The following is a 23,654-nucleotide window of genomic DNA, read 5'->3' as shown; positions in this document are numbered from 1 at the left end:
GTTTAGGTGCCATATGTTAGCAAATGTAGGCTGTAGCCTATGGGGAAAAACGCTGAGGCAGTTCGGGGAGATAGTCGCGCAAAAGACATGGGCATTAGTCACCAGGGACAAAACCTCCCCGAATCTCCTCGTCTGGCCTTACCCTTAAATAGGAAAAGACGCCAGCGTTTTTTGGGACTTAGAAAAATTTTCAGCTTTTTTTGAGGAACTCCTATCTACTCTATTGCACTTCGCCTGGTCTGAGGTGGCGAAGGCAAGTCTGGCGATAGAGGCAACAGTCAGTAAAATCAAAAATTTTGTGAATTTGCGTAGTAACGCTCTTTCGCCAGACCGAAAATTCGCCTGTTGTTAGAGTGCGAAGTTGCGCCAGAGTCTATCTCCTTGTCTAAATTACGCCAGCGAATTTATGCCAGCATCCGTTAGTAAATCGGCGAAGTGCCGAAATGACGTCACGCTGGCAAATTTTCGCCAACGTTAGCCACTTCGCCCTTTAGTAAATTTCCCCCATAGACTATTAAAGGAGAAGGAAAGTCGTCTTGCACTTGAGGGTGCCAAATGTTAGGCACACCCAAGTGATTGTATTTACTTACCTGAAACCTCAGGCTGGTGCTCCTATCAGCAGAAAACTGCACCAGCCCGGGGTTATAACAGTGAGCACCACGGAGCGATCCTCGGCAGGCTTCTTCTTTCTTCAAATTTTCCTGAGCAGACGCATGGGCAATAGAACGAAATAGCCAACTTTTTAGTTATAGTTTGGCTTTTCGCTCTACTGTGCATGAACAGCCGCACGAAGAAAGAGGAAGATGGAAGAGGAGCGATTCATGGTGCTCACTGGAAGAACCCCGGGCGGCCGGGCCGGTGCAGTTTTCTGGTGCTCACTGGAAGAACCCCGGGCGGCCTGGGGTTTAAGGTAAATCAATACAATCACTTGGGAGTGCCTAACATTTGGCACCCCCAAGTGCAAGACGACTTTCCTTCTCCTTTAACTATAAAAAACATGCAAAGTTTTGATGATTCATATTTATTTTTGTATAGACATGTGTATATGCAGAACCCATGGTTGACATTTAGAGCCGGTGCCTGATATGCACAATCTGTGTAGTAAAATTACTATTAGAATATATCCATACACTCTTCATATACAAAGGGGCAGATTTACCAAAGTATGAGATTAGACCTCACCACATTTCAGTTCCACCACTTTCTATCCATTCCTATGGGATTTTTAGAAGCATATTTATCAATGCCTGAAGGTTACAGTTAGCATTTGATAAACATGCCTCTAAAAATCCCATAGGATTGAGTTCTAAATCTGTCTGTCTCCCCTTATTTGTATGGAACCTGAGACAGAAAGGTCCACTTTGCTTTTGTTATTTATTTTACCCACCATGCTGCTGACATGGAAACTCTCCTACTAAACTGTAAATGAAGCTGAAGATCTAGCTAAGATCATTTTATATACCAAGACATGTACCAACTGTGTTTGTGTGTGTGTGTGTGTGTGTGTTTTGGACCACACAGTTGTGCACCAAAATCTCTGTTGCATATAATCTCTGGGGCACTTTTACTTGTCAGTGCACAGCAGTCATCTGGTCCCATTTAAATTAAAAAAACACCAGAATAATAAAAAACAAAAACAAAACAGAAATAACATGAGTTGTCATTAAACTGAATAAACTAGATACATGGACCTTTGCCTAAAAAAACCTTTGAATAAACTTTTAAATACCTTCAGGAGTTTGTCAGCGGACGAAGGGTACTGGGTACACCCCGGCAAGACTGCCCAAGATTCCAGAACTAATTCATTCCAGATAATAACATTAGCATTCACCTCCTTTATCAATTATTACCCATCCAGATTACCAAAGCTGCCGCAATATTTTAAAGACCACGGATATAATTGCCAACTCCACAAATAGTTCTTAAATATTCACCTACTAAATTAAAGATTCAGTTTATATTCAAGTTAAAATATGGTATTGATTATCGTATCATATAATTATTATTATTTACTTTTTGAATGTACTGCCTTCCTCTTCTGCCTCTTTTCAGCTTTCAAACTGGGGTCAGTGACCCCAACAGCCAATTGCTCTGTGAGTTTATAATGTTATTGTTATTCTTACTTTTTATTACTTATCTTCCTATTCACTCATATTCCAGTTTTCTATTCAAACCACTGCTGAAATACCAAATAGGAGAGCTGATGAAGAAAAAGCAAAATAACCAAATTTATTTATGCAAATTGTCTGGGAATATCACTCTCTGTCTACATCATACTAAAGATGAATTTAACGGTGAAGACCCCCTTTAGATTGACATAGCTCATATTGTGCTTATTATCAAGCTTGCTACAGTATTGAGTGAAATTATTTGATGCATGAATTAAAAAAAGGGGACTTAGCTAGTTTCTGAACATGGCATCGTAATCAGAACATTTCTCAACCTGCCAGCTGTCACAAAACAAGGCACTGGGCAAAGTCCATGGAAAAAAAACCCACTGCAGATATATGTTGTTCTGAACAAGTGACTGACTGATGGAAGTATATTTACCTCACAGACACTTATTTTAGCAGTCTGAAGTCATGGCTGTCTTCTTGGCTACAGCCATGGTTCCAGTGTTTTTCCATGCAAATAAAAATTGAGCTTGCCAGGGTTTTTTTCTGTCACATCTGACTGTAAAGTACAAAACATGAAATATTATACCAATGTTTCCCATCCTGCTATGAAAACATACACATATAATGACATTTTACGTAAAACAACTTGTTTTTATAGCCATATTGGCTTTTACATTATAACACAAAATCCTACTAATGCCATATATTGTGCCATCAAGCAAGTTTTGGTAGCAAGTTCCAATTTATTGAAATAAAATTAAGTGTAGGGAATTATAGGATCTGCTAGGCTCCTATAGCTTTAAATCCTTACCCTTCCTTATTTCCTAGTTACTAGGCAAAGGTCCATGTATCTAGTTTAAATATTTCAGTCATTGGCCAAAGGGTGTATGACCACTTCCTGCCACACTTCCATATAGTGTTGGAAAGGAGTGGCCTCTTCCTCTTTGGCTGCTGGTGTCCTATCCAACTGGTTGTGCTCATTGAGCCTGGGTACACCAAGGCCCAGTAAAGCCACTGCCATAAAGGGACCTGTACCTTAAGAGATTAAGTCGGGAACCAGGAAATCCCGTGAATGAGGTTAGCAAGCACAGGTTATACTTTTAATAGACTCTCTAGGAGATTAAGATAGACAGATTATATAGAAAGTAGTTGTGTGCTCCATCAAGGATAATAGCATGGAGTAGCTTTCCACAAGGCTTCCTTGTATGCCTTTATTGAAGAGACCACAGCGGATAGGGTGTTAGGCTAGAGTTTTTCTCCCTAACCACTCCACTGGATGGGATCCGGACCACTTAAAGGTGTATTGCCTGAGGGAATTGATGTACACTTGACTATTTGACTTATGGGAGTGACATCTGTGATTGCTGTATCATCCTCCTCTATCTACCCTCCTCTGTGAATTGTTAAACCTGCATTGCCTCATACGTGAGTAAACCTGTGGTCAATATTGTTGCTCTATTGTTATTTCATCAAAGATATAAAGAGATACGGATTAGGGAGCACCGCCCATCAAGTGAGAGAAACAGTAGATGGTTTGCAAGGTTAAAGAAATCAGTAATAATTAAATAGAGAAAAAGCTAACACTAAAGGTTGCACCGCCCCATCATAGGATCCGATATCTCAGGGAGCTGATTAAAACTTAACTTTTAATGAAAGACTGAATAAAAAATGTAGGTCCACGAAAACATTTAAAATGAAGTTAGGAGCAGGGAGATGAATGTACTGAAGGTGGGTTATACAATATGGGGCACATTTACTATGGGTCGAATATCGACAGTTAATTAACCATCTAAGTTAAATCCTTTGACTTCGAATATCGAACGAATATCGAACGATTCAAAGGATTTTAATTCATCGATCGAACGATTTTCCTTTGATCCCAAATTGCTAGGAAAGCCTATGGGGACCTTCCCCATGGGCTAACATTGTACATCGATAGGTTTTAGGTGGCGAAGTAGGTGGTTGAAGTTTTTTTTAAAGAGACGGTACTTCTATTATCGAATAGTCGAGCGATTTTTAGTTCGAAACGTTCGATTCGAAGTAGCCAATTCGATGGTCAAAGTAGCCAAAAAAAACCTTTGAAATTCAAAGTATTTTTTATTCTAATCCTTCACTCGAGCTTAGTAAATGTGCCCCTATGTGTAGGCCGTGGGGTAGGTATAAGACTGACTTTTTAGGTCTATAATGGAGCATTAAAGGGATCACGAGGTAGAAGTAAAGACCATTGTCCAATCACATAGGAAGAAGTGGGTATCAGACCCATCTGCCCTGCTTCTCGTTGGTTCTCTTCCGAACTCCAGTCAAGCAGCCACCCCTTCATCCTCCGTTTGACCCTCCCAGCTACCTGGTATGAGAGACAGTTGAGTAAAGTGGCGATTGTGCCGATAATGAAGTATATTCTACCCCAGTAAAAAGCTCAGTTGATCTCCCACCCCTTCACCCACAGCTGTTTGCTGGTGAAACGCACGTCAGGCACATTTTAGATTTAGTTAGGCAGGGGGTTTGAACAAACACTGGCTACCTTAGTGTATCGCCTTGCAGCTGCACCGGGAGGGGAGCTCTGTGGGTGAAGGGGTGGGAGATCAACTGAGCTTTTTTCTGGGGTAGAATATATTTCATTATCGGCACAATTGCCACTTTCATCAAAGAACCTCCTGGTGTCCAATTCATCTATTTTTGCTTACAATAGCCTGTGTGGTGTAGTTCTACTACCCCTTAAAGGAAGCTTCCACTTGGCGAAGGCCCTGACCCTGTTGTGTAAGTTGCAGTGTAACCCATGCTCATACCAAATAGTTGGACACTTTAACCATTTGTGGTCTGGATAACCCAGATTAGCGTTACATAAGTCTGTTTAAAGGAGAGAAAATACTTCCAAATGGAAACATTTCAATTTTTCTTTTAAAGGGGTTGCTCACCTTTAAATTAACTGTTAGTATCATGTAGAGAGTGATATTCTGAGACAATCTGAGATTGGTGTTCATTTTTTATTGTGGTTTTTGAGTTATTTAGCTTTTTATTCAGCAGTCTGCTGACATTTCAGCAGACTGTTTGCTATGGTGCAGATTACCCTAGCAACCATGCACTGATTTGAATAAGAGATTGGAATATGAATAGGAGAGGGTCTGAATAGAAAGATGAGTAATAAAAAGTAGCAATAACAGTAAATGTGTAGCCTTACAGAGCATTTGTTTTTTTTAGTTGGGGTCAGTGCCCCCCATTTGAATGCTGGAAAGTGTCAGAAGAAGGCGGCAGATAATTAAAAACATTAAAAAAAAATAATGAAGACCAATTGAAAAGTTGCCATTCTGTAACATACTAAACATTAACTTAAAGGTGAACCACCCAGTGGTTCCATATCTCTGATATGGAACCACTGGTACTTCATGTCCTCAAGTACACACTGGAGATTTGACGACTGCTTTCGTATAAGGAAATTAATTAGGGTTTGATGTCATCATAAAACATTTGCCAAAAATGGCTGGCCATTATACTCCAGCTGTGGCCAAATAAAATTGTATGTATGTTATGAATATAATAGTTAATTGTTCGAAAACAAGGCTAATATTCAAAACTAATGGTCATTTTGTCATGAAATAGCAGTTTTGTGTTCATTCATAGTGGCAACAATTCCTTCTGGGAATGTAAGCATAGCCAGGGCTTAGAGAAGCAAATACAATATTTAGGTTTGACATATGAGCCTCTCGTGAGGCTCTGATCTAATTGCTCACAGAATCAGCAGGAACCTATAGAGAGACGTATTTTCCACTGGTTTTCTTGGAAAAAAAAAGCAAAACAGATATTTGAAATTCCAGCAGTGTGTAGCAGCATGTGAGGGTCAGTGTGTTCCTGTATATACAGGAGACTCCGTGCACAAAGGGTTCTTTTTTTGTTACTTGAGGGTTACACACATTCAGCAGCCATCTGTATTGGAGCTGAAATGGTTATGACAGGTAAAACGGAAAGCCTGTATATTTTAGTAATGCTATTCCAGGTCAGTGCATGCCATTAGGAGTATGGGAAGCCAGGAGTAAATATATAGCCTTGCATTAATTCTAAACACATATTTGACCCCATTCATTATTGTAATTGAACCAAATCTGGATGTGTGCAATAATTGTGTCAGTTTAGTGATGTGGTTTCCATGATTCTGGAGCACACTTTGTGCTAGTTGATGCAGCACTCTCTGTAACTTTGCCTAAAGTCACTTTGCCCACCACTGATGTTCACTGTTTTGTTTAATCGAAAGTGGTGGTGGTGGTGGGGGGTCATTCAAATGTAAAAAGAGTAGGCTAAAATTAAGTTAGCTTTATCAGAAAGGTCTATATAAATACACCTGTAAACCCTCAAAGTAATGCTGCTCTGAATCCTCTGTCAAAAGAAACACCACATTTCTTTCCTTTTATTGTGTACACATGGGCTTCTGTATCAGACTTCCTGTTTTCATCTGAAACCTCCAGGGCAGGACTTGAGCATGCTCAGTTTGCTCCTCTCCCCCTCCCTCCTCCCATCCCTGCTGTAATCTGAGCTCAGAGCTGTAAGTGAGCAGGGAGAGACTCGGGTAGGAAGTGATGTCACACCAAGCTTATATGGCAGCTTCTATCCTAAACAAACAGAGACAGTGTCTAGAACTGTTTACTCAGATATTTACAACGGATGGAAACAAGCTGTTAGACCTAGCAAAAAGATCTCATTTGATTAACTAATGACATATTCCTTGTTTTGTTATGTTACACAGCAGGTATAAATCCTCTTCTTTGATAAACGCAACAGAAATTTTTTTGGCAGGCCATTAAGCATACATAATGCCCTCAAATGCTGAAACAGAAATGATTCCACAATTTATGAAATCGTGGCCTTAGAACAGGAGCATCATAAATAAATCCAATAGGCTGCTTCCAATAAGGATTAATTAAATATTAGTTTTGATCAAGTACATGGTACTGTTTGATTATTACTGAGAAAAAGGAAATCATTTTTAAATATTTGAATAAAAACTAATCTATGGGAGCTGGCCTTCCTGTAATTCGGAGGTTTCTGGATAGCGGGTTACTGGGTAACGGATCTGTATACCTGTATTTATTTTAAATTTAAAAACAACCATTAAACATACTCTTTATGGTTTTGCCATCTGTAAGATTTTAGGACCTTGAATAAAGGAGAGGGAAGTAGCAGGAGTTGGGCCATATAACGGAGCCAGAAATGGAAATTAGTGAGTGGAGTTGTTTCAATTAGTAAGAAGTAGGTTATTAGTCTCCTGTGACAGGCCAGATGGGGAGACTAACTGGAGAAATTATCATGCTGTGGAATCAATTGGATTAGCAAGCGAGTTAAAATAAAGTAGTATTATAGTAATAAAAATATAATGCAGTGTTGCCCTGCACTGGTAAACCTGTTGTATTTGCTTCAGAAACACTACTATTGTTTATATAAACAATATGTGTAACCATGAAGGCAGCCATTCAGAAAAAAGGCTCAGGTTACACAGCAGATAGCAGATAAGCTCTGTAGAACTTAATGGTGTTATCTGTTATCCACTATTTAACCTGTGCCTTTTGTCAATTTCCACCATTGCTACACAGCACCTTGTTTATATGAACTATAGTAGTGTTTCTGAAGCAAACAGATCAATTTTACCAGTGCAGGGCAACACTACAATATATTTTATTTACTTTAGAACACTTTTTTTTTGGTGTTACTGTTCCTTTAAAACAGGGCTCATTGGTTCTCTTTAAATGGCATATGGGATGCATTTATCACTGCATTGTGGTAAAAATGTCCCTACCATCTGTTACTACTTCTTATATAGATGTATAGTTAATGCTCTAATTATATCCTGACAATGTCATGCAGACCACCATCTAGAAATGCTAAAGCAGTTTTTTTTAATATAGTGGTCTGCCTATCATAACCACATTTGTCATAGGCAGAATGTTTACCATACATCTTACAGTGACAGAGGATTGAGGATTTTTGTCTGATGCTCATTTTCCTCCTGGACACAGCAGCAGCCAAAATGCCAATGTCATAGGCACAACTCTTGTTATTTGGGGGCGTTAATAAGGCTGAAAACAAAGCAATGATCCATTAGGGCATTAAAGCAGAACACATATTTATTTCAATGTTTTAGGAAAATTGATCATGCTAACTGTAAGCATTTATTGCTCCATTGGGCAACAGCATCTGTTATGAGCAAAAGGAGGTCACAAAAAGAAATACAATTATTGGACCAAACCAGTTGGCCCCCCCAACATCTGTCCCATTTTCCTTAGTTGTCGAAAACAAGTAGAGTAAAGGAATGGACACTATTCTGCACTACTCAGTCTTCTTCTGGAAGAGATTGCCAATAGTGATGGGCGAATTTGTACCGAAACGGCGAAAAAATTAGCAAAATGCATTGAAGTCAATGGGCATCAAAATTATTTTTGACGCTCGTCAATTTAGATGCCCGCGACAATTGTTATATGCGCACCTATTTTGGCCAAATGCATTAAAGTCAATGGGCGTCCGAATAATCTTGATGTGCGACAATGTTTATGCGCGTGACTATTCTTACGTGCACACAATTTTTTTCCGATGCGGTGGATTTTTACCGGTGAATTGTCGTCACAGTTTCGCGAATTTATTCGCCTGCGGCAAAACGCGGAAATTCGTCTGAAATTCATGCCTACCGAATTTATTCGCCCATCACTAATCGCCAACACAGAGAATGCACAGTTCAAGCCAATCGAGACTTCTCTTTTATTGTGCACGTGTCTGCAATCACTTGCATGAACATATTAAGTGGAGCAAGATGGCGCCCTTACACCCAGCTGTCCAGCTCTACTTTTTTTGTTTCCAACAAATATGGAAATTTAATTTTTTTGGGTTGGGGGGGGGGAGCAAACTGGTACAGTTCAGGTGGTAAGAGAGAGTGCTTACCTAAAATACTGCTATTTGTCTGTTTTATTCTCCTTTAACTGCATAGTTATAGGTAATGTTAGTGTAAAGGAATAAAAAACAGGTGTCTACTACTAAAGCCACCTGTTCTTGTGGATGCTGCTTTCCCACTAAACTTTTTACTCTGCTTTTTAAAATAATCATCCGATCCAAATGAATGCAGTCCTGTGATTTTCCACCTAGCTGAACATTTACCGTAGGACCTGTCTGTGTAGCACAAAAAGTGAAGATGCTTTGTTTTGAAAAAGAAAATAACACTTGGACAGTTTTCCATTTTTACTGTGCAAACAGGGATGACTAGCCTGCAAATAAACACATATTTCCTGTAACCTAGAAATCCCAAAAAACACGGCTGCACTCTCTCTCTCTCTAAGGGATCTTTTTACTTAGACAAGATTGTTTATAAAAGTGACATTATAACAGTGGAAGCATGAGCAACATATTTTAAAATATGACGTTTAGACATGAGAGTTGAGGATATTACTAATGAATCAAAATCTAAAATAGAGAAATACTAAATATGCAATTTAAAACCATAAGCTGTCTGGTAGTTAGTGTAGTAGCCTGAGTGTTTTTACCTACAGGTTAGGCCTGGGAAGTAACTGTAGAGAAAGTAGACCCTGTTACTACTAGAAGGGACCTAATGCAACACTGTGTGATGTGTTTCAGTACAGGTATGGGCCTTGTTATACAGAATGCTCAGGACCTGTGGTTTGCCAGACAAGATATATTTCTGTAATTTGGATCTCCGTGCTTTAAGGGGTCTATTTATGAAGCCTCATTTTTTTTATCACGTTTTTTTAGGGAGAAAACTCGACTTTTTATAGGAAAAAAACTTTAATCCTATTATGCTCCAGAGCTGCTAAAAATCCAGATCCGAAAATACTCCAGCTAAAACATGTCAAAGTCATGTAAAAGTCAGTGGCAGATGTTCCTTGCCTTTATGATCTTTGAGGGTTTCAGGCTGGTTTTCGTTCGATAATCCGAAAAAGTAAAGAGTTTTTTTTGGGCGTCAAATTGAAAAAGTAGTACAATTTGAGCAGCCAATCAAAAAAGTTGCACGATTTATGCAGCATCAGAATTTTTTTTATTATACCCCTATAGTTATTATTACAGAGAAACAGAAACTCAAATGCAATTGTAGCGCTATAGTAAACTGCTTTGCGTCAGGGCAGTTTTAGCTACTTTCCTTTGTGGGCTGATACCACAGATGAGCTCTCTTTCTCAGGGGTAAGCCCTCGCAACGTGGTGGAGGCAGGGTATAGTGTAACTGGGTGCGATAGCACAATGATGGGGGCCAGTAGTTCTTTAACGGTTGAACATAGAACTGTATTTATTGAACAATAGCACATAGATCATTCAGCACATTGATCCACAATGGAGTATAGAACATACAAAGCAGCATAAAGGAAGCATATACTCACAGCACGTATAGGCTGAATCCCCACAGGCTAGGGAATATACAGCAGAGAGTAAGTTGACAGCATGTGATGAGTTTTCAGGATATCTTCCAGTGGCAGACTAGGGGAATTCCTACCATCCCTATCTCAACACTTAGGCCTTACTCTGGGTCAGTAATACCCTGGGATCTTAATCCCTCTAATCTCCTCGGCGGAGCCTTGAGCTGCTCAACTAAATAACCTCTCTATCACTCCTAGAGTGATCTATAATTGAGTATAGCTGTCTAATTACTAGGGCCAAGGCCACTAGGGTCGACACTACCCATTCCCTTCCAGCCTGCTTGGTTGGGCTAAAGCAATGGACCCAGAGCACATGGTTCCTAAACCTTTTATACTCTGGCACAGTGTCATCTGGTGTACACTGTGAGAACTACAGGGGTTACATAAGCACAAGGTCCCCATAAGAACCCACTGAGGTGTCCATATTACTAGGGATGTGCCTGTCTGTAAAGTGTAAGGGTGTCTAAGATTTTCACATCCCTACACAAGTTTTAAATTATTCGATTAAAATGGAGTCTATGGGAGATGGCATTCCCATAATTCGGATATTACTGAATGGGTTTCCAGATAACGGATCCCATACCTGTATATTGTTTATGAAAAGTGTTTTAGGCCCAAATGATTTTGCTTTGCTTTGGCCATTTATCCCTTGTTACAGAATAAACTTTCATCATCAATTGTGCTCATAAATTTCTATACTTAATGAACTTAATGCACTTTAAACTAACATTATAATGATATAAAATGGAATGTAGAGAGCAATAGTCCCTCTCTAAGCCAGTTTCTTATCAATATTCATAATCTTGTTTTCTTCTAGGGCAGCAACTGATCACAACATTGATAACACCACAGCTATATTACGAGAATGGCTAAAGAGTGTGCAGAAGTTGTATCATTATGTTGAATGGAGACCTATGGCAGAGCCTCAGTAAGTACCTATTTATCTCCTTCTTAGGTCTTAACATATTTTGCTCTGATTATTCTGGTTTTGTAGTGTTTGTGCAAATAGTAAATATTGTTGTAATGCTCTTTTTGGATTAATTACAGATAATTCATATAAATATAGCACAAAAAAAATAAAAAATAAAACAGACACTTTAGTTTCCCATTAGGGATGGGCGAATTTTTTCGCCTTGTTTTACCTCAAAAGTTACGTCATAGTATGGCGTCATGCATCAAAAAAAAAAGACACGCATCAAAAAAATTTGCGGATAAGTTTTGGCCAAACGAAACGGGTCAAATTCGCCCATCCCTATTCCCATTAAACATGGTCTAAACACCTTAAAATGATACATACCACTGCAAAAATGTGTAGTTTAAATGGATATAGAATAGTAACAAATGTACTATTGATGTAATTCACTCATATATTGTACATTAAGGCACATTGAGCAGGTGATGTAATTTTTTTCAATAACTATATATATGGATAGATATTATGAACCTTTATTTCTATTTTACGTGTGTTTTAATATAATGAATGATTCCATGGTTTTGCTTTAGATCATACCCTGATGAACTTGGGCCAAAACACTGGCCAGCTTCTAGATTTACCCACGTCATGAAACTGCGCCAAGCCGCAATGCGTACTGCCAGAGAAAAGTGGTCTGATTATATCTTGGTAAGTTATAGCTTAGAAGTGTTGTTGTGCAATAGCTATTGTGGGTAATTTAACCAAATATACAGGTATGTACAAAAGTCCATAATTTCAGTTGGTTTGAAAGTGGTGTTAACACAAATGTTTACATTTTCAAAATGTATTTCTCTTGCAATAAATAATCTGAATGATCGATAAATAATCTAAATGATCAATATGAAATGGGGAAATAAAGAATCTGTTCTATTCGCTATTCTCAAAATAAAAGCCTTGACTATGTGGCGAGATTCAGTATTTTCCTTGAATCCGATAGATACTAAAATGTCAAGTATTTTTTTTTTAAATTACTTGTTTAGATTCTACCTAATTATTTTAAATCCTAAATCAAGGTAGAAATATATACTAATGTTATGTTAGTTCATAATCTTAGGTTATTTGTACTCATGGGAGGAAGTGTTTATTTTTTATAAAGCCTAATCAAGACATTACCTTGACTGGGTATTGCAGTAAAAAACTGCAAAGAACCCATAGGGGTTTGGAAAGCATTCTGAAGTCAGGGTGACAGTGCTGGATTTGTTTTGACTGAGGTAGAGTCATTTTAGGGGGTTCCTAGAGAACACAAGGACAGTCCTTTGGTTATAAAGGAAAGGGTTTCATTTGTAGCTGTCAAAAAAGGATTGTTTACAGCAAGAATAACAACGTTGTGGAACATGCTGCCTGAAGAGGTTAAACTGACAGACACAATAGATAGTTGGGTGATTTATTTTTGCAAAAAGAGATACAGCACTACAGATTTTTTATCCTGTCTGTTTCCCTCCATTTAGGCTGATTAAAGACAACATCAGATTAAAGTTTTTTCTCTTTTCTTAGCCAGGAGCTGAATAGGAATTGCATGAGTTGCATCTGAACTTGGTGGATTTGTTTCTATTCTAACCTCAGTAACTATTCATGTTACCTCAAGATATTCTTCTATGAAACATTTGTAGTATCAGCTTATATTACAGACCAACCTAATTTTCTGATGGATAATTTGTGACGACACCTAAGCTTAGCTTCTCAACAGCTGCTCAGAGCCCACTGAGCATGTGAGTGTCGCAGACACTTTCCAAGATGGTGACCCCCTGTGACAAGTTTAAAGTCCTGGATCATTGCTGCTATTGACAAGCTGAAACATTAGGCTGGTGCAATAAGTTCAGTATATAAAATATGGCATTTTTAGCCTTATTCATTTTTACGGTTTAGTTCTCCTTTAAGCTGTTACTAGATAAACTAGATAACTGTAAGGGGGCGATTCACTAACTTCGAGTGAAGAATTCAAAGTAAAAAAACTTCGAATTTCGAAGTTTTTTTCTGGGCTACTTCGACCATCGAATGGGCTACTTCGACCTTCGACTACGACTTCGAATCGAAGGATTCGAAGTAAAAATCGTTCGACTATTCGACCATTCGATAGTCGAAGTACTGTCTCTTTAAAAAAAACTTCGACCCCCTAGTTCGCCATCTAAAAGCTACCGAAGTCAATGTTAGCCTATGGGGAAGGTCCCCATAGGCTTTCCTAACTTTTTTTGATCGAAGGATATTCCTTCGATCGTTGGATTTAAATCCTTTGAATCGTTCGATTTGAAAGGATTTAATCGTTCGATCGAAGGAATAATCCTTCAATCGTTCGATCGTACTAACGATATTCGAAGTCGAAGGATTTCAATTCCCAGTCGAATATCGAGGGTTAATTAACCCTCGATATTCGACCCTTAGTGAATCAGCCCCTTAATGTCTATTAACGTCAAACATAGTTTATATAAGCAGATTGTGGATCTTTCTCTTTTGTTGAGTAGAACAATAAATGACATTACCCCTGCACATTTCTTATTTTATCCCCATCCCAATGGCAAAGGGATGCCTAGTAGGAATGTACTTTTCCATAGATGTAATTGAATAAGTGTGGAAACAGATCCTGCAGAACCTTTTAATAACATTTGACATTTTCATGTGAGGATAGTCTTATTTAGAAAAGAAAAAAACAAGTTTAATGATAGTATAAAATAAAGTAGTAGCAGGGCACTCAAATAGAGTGCCTGGCCCCTGCTACTACTTTATTTTATGATACTTGGGGATTTAACACGTGACCCCAGCAGTGAGCACCTCAGTAAATATTACTGTTATATGGGAGTGCACCACCAAATACCTTTGCTAATGATAGTATAACACTGACCTTGGAATTGACAAGAGACTTTGAACATAAAGATTTTGTACATAAAACACACGTGAGTAGGCAGAATTTTGCCTTAGGGGGTCATATATTTCAACTTGTGACTTGACCTGTTATAAAGAAGAAATGTAGGCACTGAAATCTGTCATAGCTTGACTGATAAAAACATGAAACAGTTTTCAAAATGTTTTTCCTGTAGTTTAAATACTCACTGTTGTAGGAAGAACAAATATATGTTGTAAACCCACATGAAAAATGGATGTTTTACTGTAATAAAGGTATGTTAATGTACTTTTTTTGTTTCCAGTATATAGATGCAGACAACTTTCTAACCAATCCCCAGACTTTAAATCTGATGCTGAGCGAAAACAAGACTATTGTTGCCCCAATGCTTGAATCACGGACACTCTACTCTAATTATTGGTGTGGAATCACACCTCAGGCAAGTGCTATTAGATATGTTCAGTTTTTTTTTTTTATTTTACAGCATGAAATTGGTTATCCTCCAGGAGCTTTTTCTTATGAATGCCACACGTATGAATAAATAATAATTAGTGATGGGCGAATTTCTCCCGTTTCGCTGAAAAATTTCCAGCAAAATTTGCAAAACAGTGAAAAATTCTGGAAAAACGTGTGAAAGTCAAAAATTGACGCCCGCATCAATTTTGGACACGCGTCGATCGGCTCAGTTTTGGCGCTGGCGTTAAAGTCAATAGGCAAAATCTTTTGACGCAGGCGAATTTTCACCGGTGAATTTTTGCGGGAGATTCGCAAACTTATTCGCCGGTGGCAAAACATGGAAATTCGCCGCAAATTCAAGGTAGGAGCATGTATTTGCCCATCAGAATTAATTAATATTCATCTCGGGTTTTAATTCTTTTTGGGGCATAATTTTGGCGGGCACTAAATTATTACTTAATGTGTTTTAAAAGAGATTATGTATACTCTATTGTATATTTTAGGATAGGATAAAATATTAGGCATCAACTTAGGGTTTTCAGTCCTATGGACTTTATAAAAGCATTTTATATGGAACTGCTTAGTTGTTTGCAGTATCTTTTAACTTTTATTATTAGAAAATAGTTGTTTCCCCCGATTCATATGATATCTGTTTGTACACAGCCAACTTTGTGATAACAGCAATGGGATCTTTCCATATGATGACTTCCTAACCCTATCCTTATGTGTATGACCACCTTTAGAGGTTATAAACTTTATATATTAAAATATACAACCCAAAGCAGCAATTATGACATCTGCCACATAAATGCATATGGTTAAAACTCCCTTTGCAGAATAATCAGTGCCAGTTCCAGTTGGGTCCGGGTGCTCATGCCCCAGACCTTCAGCATAGGGGAGTAACTCATGACAAAACAGCATTAGGCAGGCACCAATCCAGAACATCCAACAGAAGTAGAAACCAAGAGCCAAAAATTGAGTATAAAAAATACTTTATTTTACATTACATCTAAAAGGATAATGCCTGACGCGTTTCGTGTCGCGCAGGGACACTTAATAATAGGGTGTTGGACGTTCTGGATTGGTGCCTGCCTAATGCTGTTTTGTCATTAGTGTTACAAGCTTTGCAGAAGCAAGTTCCCATGTTGCCCGCAGAGGAGTTTATAGAATTCCAAATGTGGCCGGGGATAGTGAGCTGCAGTTATTGGGCTGCTAAAAATATATTCAACACTTAAAAAAAGTAAATCAATATTCCAAGAAGCATAAGATATTAGTCACACTCTGTGCTGTGTTTCCATTCATAACCCAACGGTTTTAATTTAGCCTTTTTTTTTTTTAAAGCTGCATTTTGTTAACGTTTAATCTTATTCTTATACATTTTGCAACTGGAGTTTATTTTCATACTTTGCTTTTGCTATTTAGCAGGGTTTTTTTTTTTTTTCAAATCTTCATTCAGAAATGTAAACTGTGGGTTTTCTCGATTCACACTAGCAGCCAAGCAGGGTGTGAAGGACAGACACATGAATAGTGGAGGTTCTGAATAGTTTTCTGGTTGCTAGAGTCAGTGACGCTTGGAAGCAAATGTTAACTTACAGGCTGGAGAGAGGTAGAGTATAAAGATAAATAGGTCACCTATAGAGTCTTACAAAACTGCGCCAGAACCTTCTTTATCACATTACATTTTCATATGAACTCTACCTATAGTTGAATCATCCACAGATTTCCCCAACAAAACCCAAAGTTTTAGAATTTTAATGTAGTAGTAAATTAAAACTTGGTTTCATGGCTCCTTGGCTATTGTACTTACAGTAATTGAACATGACCCACAGGTTTTCCTGCCATGATAAAATGTATCATGTGTTTCTTAGTGGTGTCTCCTTAAGAGTGTGACACTCAAGCATTCTTAAGTCTCTGGATTGCTGTAGGTTGCTTTTTACTGACAACATTAAAGGGGTTGTACACCTTTAAATACACTTTTAATATGATGTAGAGAGTGTATTATTTATGGCTTTTGAGTTATTTAGCTTTTTATTCAGCTCTCTAGTTTGCAGTTTCAGCAATCTGGTAGCTGGGGCCCAAATTGCCCTAGCAACCATGCATTGATTTGAATAAGTGACTGGAATATAAATTGAAGAGGGCCTGGATATAAATATAAAGATGGGTAATAACAGGTAGCAATAAAAATAGATTTGTAGCTTTACAGAGCATTTGTTTTTAGATGGAGTCAGTGACCCCTATCTGAAAGCTGGAAGAAGAAGGCAAATAATTATTATTCAGGAACCCACAACATGGCCTGGTTTTTAACCCTTTGTGTCCCATGTCATTCAACATATGGGGCAAATTCACTAAGGCGCGAAGCGCCGAACGCTAGTGTTAATTCGCTAGCGTTTGGCATTTTCGCTACTGCGCAAATTCACTAACGAACGCTGGCGTAGTTTCGCTAGTGTTACTTCGCAACCTTACGCCAGGCGAATCTTTGCTAGCGACGAAATTACGCAAATTCACTAACTTGCGCAGTGTACTGAACGCTACCTTTTACGCTAGACTTCCTTCGCCACCTCAGACCTGGCGAAGCGCAATAGAGTAGATAGGGATTGTTTAAAAAAAAGTCAATTTTTTTTCTAAGTCCCAAAAAAACGCTGGCGTGTTTTCTACATGATGGCTGATAGGCTGAAAAAGATCGAAAATTTTTTGGGGCTCCCCTTCCTCCCCCCTACATTTCCTGACTCATGGCAACTTACCTAGACAGTGGGCACATGTGTAGGGCAAAATAAAATTTTTATTTGCTGATTTGAAGGTTTTCTAGGCATTTGTAGTGCAGATACGTGTTCCTCCATTGAAATTTGAATTTCGCGCCGTATGCAAATTAGCCTTCGCTAGCGTAACTTCGCTTTATATAGCGAATCAACGCTAGCGCAACTTCGCAACCTTGCGCTACCCCTGTGCGCAACTTCGGATTTTAGTGAATTTGCGGAGCGCTGGCGAAACTACGCCTGGCGAAGTGCGGCGAAGTTGCGCCTGGCGCAACTTCGCATCTTAGTGAATTTGCCCCATAAACTACTGTAGGTTCTACATTTAAAGCTTTCACTTTCTCTAAAATGTGTTTTTTCCCCACAAGCAGAAACATGCTGTTTTTGAAAAAAATAAATAAATTGAGCAACAAGCCAGGAACTCAGTTGCAGTTTTTGCATTTTGATTGCCCAAAACCCAAAGCTTCATAAATACAATGTCCCTTGATCTCAAATATAGGAAAAAACATTTTTGGAAACCCCCAGGTGCCAAGTAATCCGATAATGAATCCTGTACCAACTTTCAACAACTGTACTGTTTCGTACGTACATTAGTGTTCTAATATCGATACCAAGGTTGAACTACTGTATATTACAACAGAGTATATTTCAGTTAATTACTAGTTCATCTATTTGAGAAATTTTGCAGCAACAAGGAGATCTTGTCCGGGTAGGCCACTGGCCATGGACTGTACTGTTTGGATTTTTCTTCTATGTTTCTTTTTTAATACTCTTCAAAGAATCGCATCATTTTGAAGAACTGTATATGACTAAAACTGTTTCTTATTTCAGGGTTATTATAAAAGAACTCCAGACTATGTTCTCATAAGAGAGTGGAAGAGATTGGGCTGTTTCCCTGTTCCAATGGTTCATTCGACTATGCTCATTGACCTCAGGAAAGAGGCATCCAAAAACCTACAATTTTATCCTCCTCATGAAGACTACACCTGGGCATTTGATGACATTATTGTCTTTGCATTCTCTAGCAGACAAACAGGCATGTATGCATATCTTCTACTGAACCTAAAGATTTCTAACTGTGGCTGATGGCGAGACAATAACCAGTGATACTGAGGTTTATGCACTGGGGCCTAACCCAGGGACAAAATTGAAGCCAGGATCACAAATCGATTAAAATTAAGAGTTTAGAAGGGATTTCATGGGACACATGTGCACCATTGCATAAAAAACAGATGTTTTCTTTTGAATTATTTTACTTGCAGTAGACATACCAGAGCTATTTGCTGATTATATTGGCTGTTATAGCTTCAAAGAAAGGGCCATTTTCACGTTAATACAGGTATGGGGTCTGTTATAAAGGAGGCTCAGGACCCGCGGTTTTGCTGATAAGGGATCTTTCCAAAATTTGGAAACTTCATACCTTACTTTTACTAGAAAATCATGTAAACCTTAAATAAACCCAATAGGATGGTTTTGCTTCCAATAAGGATTAATTATATCTTAGTATCAAGTACAAGGTATTACAGAGAAAAAGGAAATAATTTGTAAAAACTTAGTTTATTTGGATAAAATGGAGTCCAAAAAATGACTCCAAATCTAACAGTACAGGTTTGGGTTCCGTTATCTGGAAACCAGTTATCCAGAAAGCTCCAAATTATCCAAGATATTTATCAAAGAGTGAAGTAAGAGATCACCGCAGTCCTTTAGAGTGAAATTCCGCCACTCTCCATTCATTTCTATGAGATTTTTAAAAAAGCATTTATCAAAGGATGAAAGTGAAAGTTCACCCTTTGATAAATACGCCTTTCAAAATCTTATAGAAGTGAATGGAGAGTGGCGGAATTTCACTCTAAAGGACTGCGGTGATCTCTAACTTCACTCTTTTATAAATATCTTTGATAAAGATACCCATGTGAGAGATGACCGTTTCATAATTTGGAGCTTTCTGGTAACTGGTTTCCAGATAACGGATCCCAAACCTGTACTGTTAGATTTGGAGTCATTTGTTGAACAAGCAGGTGTCCAGAATCCAGATAATTTGGGCCATATGGTGTATCTATTATTATAGGGCTGTTACAGCAGCACTATGATAAGGATGGGAGTTCTGCAAAGATTTAATTCCAGGCTGTCCTTTAAGTTTAACCGAGTGCTTCCAGTGATATGTATTAAATGATTTAATACTATAGGCCAAGAATTTTATTGTTGACTGCCAAACCTGCATAGCAACTGATTCAGTCTTTGTCTGCAGTCATAACATGTCTTTTGTGTAGTGGAGGCTTTTATAAAATGCTATAATACATTTTTATTGTAAATTCTATTACTTCACATTTTGAAATTGTGAATATGTCTTGCATAGCCTGGTCCTATATTGCTTGATTTAAAATGATCAGTAATGGAGTTAAAGGGCAAGTAAAAGTAAAGCAATTTAGCATAAGTGGAAAAGCTCACAGCTTTTAAAATGCATATCAAAATTCCAGTTGGTCTAAGTTAATGATATGATTTATTCCTAAATGAGAACTGAGCATTATATTGATGAAATTAGTGAAATGAATAAATCAGTTAGAAATGTGCTGTATTCTTGCTCAATGTCAGGCTTCATTCCTTGGTCAGGCTGCTGCATACAGTATCTAGTAGAAGTAAATCAAAGGCAACTGGACATTTAGGGGACTATTTATTAAACCTCAAATTTTTTTTTCTGGTCTAGTTTCTAAAAACTCCAATTTCTAGAAGAAAAAAGACTCCAATTTTTAGAGATTTATAATACTCCAAAGCTGTTACAAATCAGAATCCGAAAATACTCCAGCTAAAACCTGTCGAGGTTATGTAAATGTCAATGGCAGATGTCCCTGAAGATGTTTCTTGATATTGTGATCTGCGCTGGTTTTCGTATGATATGAGTTGAGTTGTTGCAGCGACAATTCAATAAAGTCGAGTTTTCGGAGCCTCAATTTTAAAAAGTTGCACGATTCAAATTGATGCATGATTTTGCCGCGAGTTTGGTCTAATTTTTTTTTTTATTAGAGTGAGAAAAAGTTCACGTTTTAGTTTTTCTTGAAAACGTTTCACCACTCATCCGAGAGGCATCCTCGGTTCAATTGAAGTGGTAGGGAATTCCCTAGCATTTAAATCCTTGAGGGAAGTCCAGTCACAGACATCCAATCACTTGGATGAGTTGTGAAACTTTTCAAGAAAAACTCTGAGGGGTTTATTTATCAAAGTCCTATTTTATCTCAACATTTTCTGCTGCAAACTCCAATCAAATTCACTCGGGTTTGTTACACTTATGTATTATTACGTTTTCCCAAAATTTGCTTTGCGGGAAAAAATTTCACCCGGCTACTCTGATTTTTTTGGATTTTTCACCCGAAAACTCAGATTTCTTATGGTTTTTGCCCGAAAACTGCGGGGTATTGTGCGAAACCCAGTGCACGTCAAAAAATCATTGGGACTTCTCCCATTGTCTTATATGAAACCCTTCGACAGCTCTGAGATGCTGGATTTTCTGATTCTGACTTTTCCATCCTTGGAATTTAATAAATTCCAAAAAATTATTGATTTTTTAAAAGTCAGATTTTATAAAAAAAAAAAAAAATCTAAATTTTTTCGGTATTTTTGCATTCGGAGTTTAGTAAATAAACCCCTAACTGTCCAGTTGCCTTCAACTGAATTGTACTAGATACTGTATATCATGACCTTGATATATGAGAATCTTCATAGACACCTGCTGCATAGCACTTTATTATATAACCATCTTGCCATGATAGGTTATCAGCAGGAAGAAAGAGGCCATTGTACTATCCTGAAGAGACAGCTAATTAATTGAATACCTTTCTGTTACAAGACTGTTACTCTTCTGTTTCATCTCTTTCAGGAATTCAAATGTATATCTGTAACAGAGAGCACTATGGGTATCTTGCTGTTCCAATGAAACCTCATCAAACCCTGCAGGATGACATAGATAATTTTGTTCATGTGCAGACAGAAGCAATGAGTAAGTAGCTCTTATCCTATCATTCCACAATATCAAGCACAAGTCCTGTGTTTTGTCAACTGGCAAAGTAATTATCCTCCTAAATGGTTGATATTAATGCCCAAGGTCTAAAGCTCACCATTGTAGATGGCACTTTAACTAGCTGCTTAAGCCCAACCATCAACAAAAAAATGTTGATTTCTCATGCCTTCCCCATAAATGAAAATAATTAATGATAAGTGCTGTTCATGTCAGTATAAATGTTGCAATGATGGGGCTTATTCATAGGCATTTTGGAGAATTCTGCTCTATTGTTTTCCATATGGATATTGACTTGGTTATCATTCGACTGCAACCATCTACTGCCACAGTGGATAAGCTTTTGGGGGTACATTGCTGTTAGACTTTGCTACAATAACTTTGAAACAGTGTATTAGCCCTTCCAAAAACCAATGTAAAAATCAGTTTCTAAGCAGTAAATGTTAAATTAGTTTGCCTATATGTCAAATTTGCAGTCATGGCCCTGTTGCATGAATTCATCTTGAGATTATTAACCCAACTTTTACTATTTAAATATAGTACTTTGTTCTGCTGTGTTGGTAGTAGCTAATCATCCTCTCTCCCAGGACATAACAAACACAATACACATGCATGTAGAGCATATAGGCCAACCATGGCAATCATATATATACAGTATAGGGTATATGCAGGGACTTTTTATAGCAAGAACATGCTATAAAAAGAATATGAAGAGGGTAAATATTCTTCAATTAAAATACTTAGTGAATGTGCTAAACTCTGATGTTTTCTTAAGATTTAAAGCCTTAAAGCGGAAACAAAATTTATCGAACATCGACATCATTCACAAAGGTGCTTGGGCTGATACGTGCTCCTAACAACCTCTGGCAATCCAGTGTGGCCACTTAGCTTGCTTTGATGAATTAACTGCAAGTGCACTCATTAATGCAAGGGAAACCTGGAATTACTACCAGCTTGGGCAGTGCAGTAGTTCCACTAGTTGGTTGCATTAATGATCTCTACTGACTTGTTCCAATCAAACTGGATCCACCAATTTTTGTCAAAGCACTTTGCACTGACGCACCAGAAGTAATGCCACCCCAATTCTGAAAGCGTTTGCAACAATTTGCCTGTCATTCATTAAACACACTCTAATTACTGTACATACAGTATGGCTGTGAGTCACAGTCGTTCCTTATTGTGAGAAAAACCCATGGTGATTTGTGACTCACAAATGCAATTTGCACTGTGTTTATAAATGATGCTTGAGATTTACTCAAGTTAAATAGCATGAAATACACAGCAGCGTGCAGCCCTGCAAACCTTTTGTAACATCCCTTGGCAAACCACTGCTACCCATTTCAACCTATATAATTTAATGGGTTCCAACTCTTCAATTCTTACGTTAATTGAAACATGCTAGCATTTTAATAAATTAAAGGGGAAGGAGAGGTAGGATCACCGAGGGTGTGAGTTGTTAGGCATCCCCCAGTGATTCTAGTTGCATACCTTCTACTACTTTGGTATGCCACTATTTTCTTCCCTGTCCCAGGCACATTCACAGCACATGACTCATTTTAGCACACTGCATACACGCAGCTTCAATAGGTGCAGGAGTTGCCTGGGGCACAGAAGAAAATGGTTGCTCTTGCAAGTGACTAGATTCAAGGGGGATCATCTTCTTTAAGTAGAGAGAAGCAGTCGTGTGCCACCGATTGCATTAACTGTTTCCTAGGCAATTCTGTACCTGGCTATTATACCACTCCAAAAGTTTTTACTCCCACATATGTTTCTGTAGCCATATGAGTTCAATATGCATCAACTATTTGTGGTCAACATTTCTCTGTGATGTCAAAGCACTACATAGTCTTTAAAGCAATTGTTCAGTGTAAAAATAAAAACTGGGTAAATAGATTGGCTGTGCAAAATAAAAAATGTTTCTAATATAGTTAGTTAGCCAAAAATTGTATGTATAAAGGCTGGAGTGACTGGATTTCTAACATAATAGCCAGAACACTACTTCCTGCTTTGCAGCTCTCTTGGTTTCAACTGATTGGTTACCAGACAGTAGCCAATAAGTGACTTGAGGGGGGCCACATGGGTCTTAAAGGTGGCCATTGATGTAACAATTACGATCT

The 23,654-nt window shown here is 38.1% G+C and overlaps 1 protein-coding gene across 1 annotated transcript in view; it reads left to right on the top strand.

The window, feature by feature from the left end:
- The window catches only part of LOC108714512 (procollagen galactosyltransferase 2), a 54,739-nt gene that overhangs the window by 12,878 nt on the left and 18,207 nt on the right, over positions 1-23,654 (top strand). The window contains exons 2-6 of the mRNA XM_018258808.2: positions 11,331-11,441; positions 12,017-12,134; positions 14,627-14,761; positions 18,360-18,564; positions 21,400-21,519. Coding sequence (XP_018114297.1) covers positions 11,331-11,441; positions 12,017-12,134; positions 14,627-14,761; positions 18,360-18,564; positions 21,400-21,519 — 689 coding nt within the window. The remainder of the gene's footprint in view (positions 1-11,330; positions 11,442-12,016; positions 12,135-14,626; positions 14,762-18,359; positions 18,565-21,399; positions 21,520-23,654) is intronic.

Source organism: Xenopus laevis, chromosome 4L (genome assembly GCF_017654675.1).
Source record: "Xenopus laevis strain J_2021 chromosome 4L, Xenopus_laevis_v10.1, whole genome shotgun sequence".
In the NCBI taxonomy this organism is placed as follows: domain Eukaryota; kingdom Metazoa; phylum Chordata; class Amphibia; order Anura; family Pipidae; genus Xenopus; species Xenopus laevis.
This window is presented reverse-complemented; position numbering and strand designations above follow the sequence as displayed.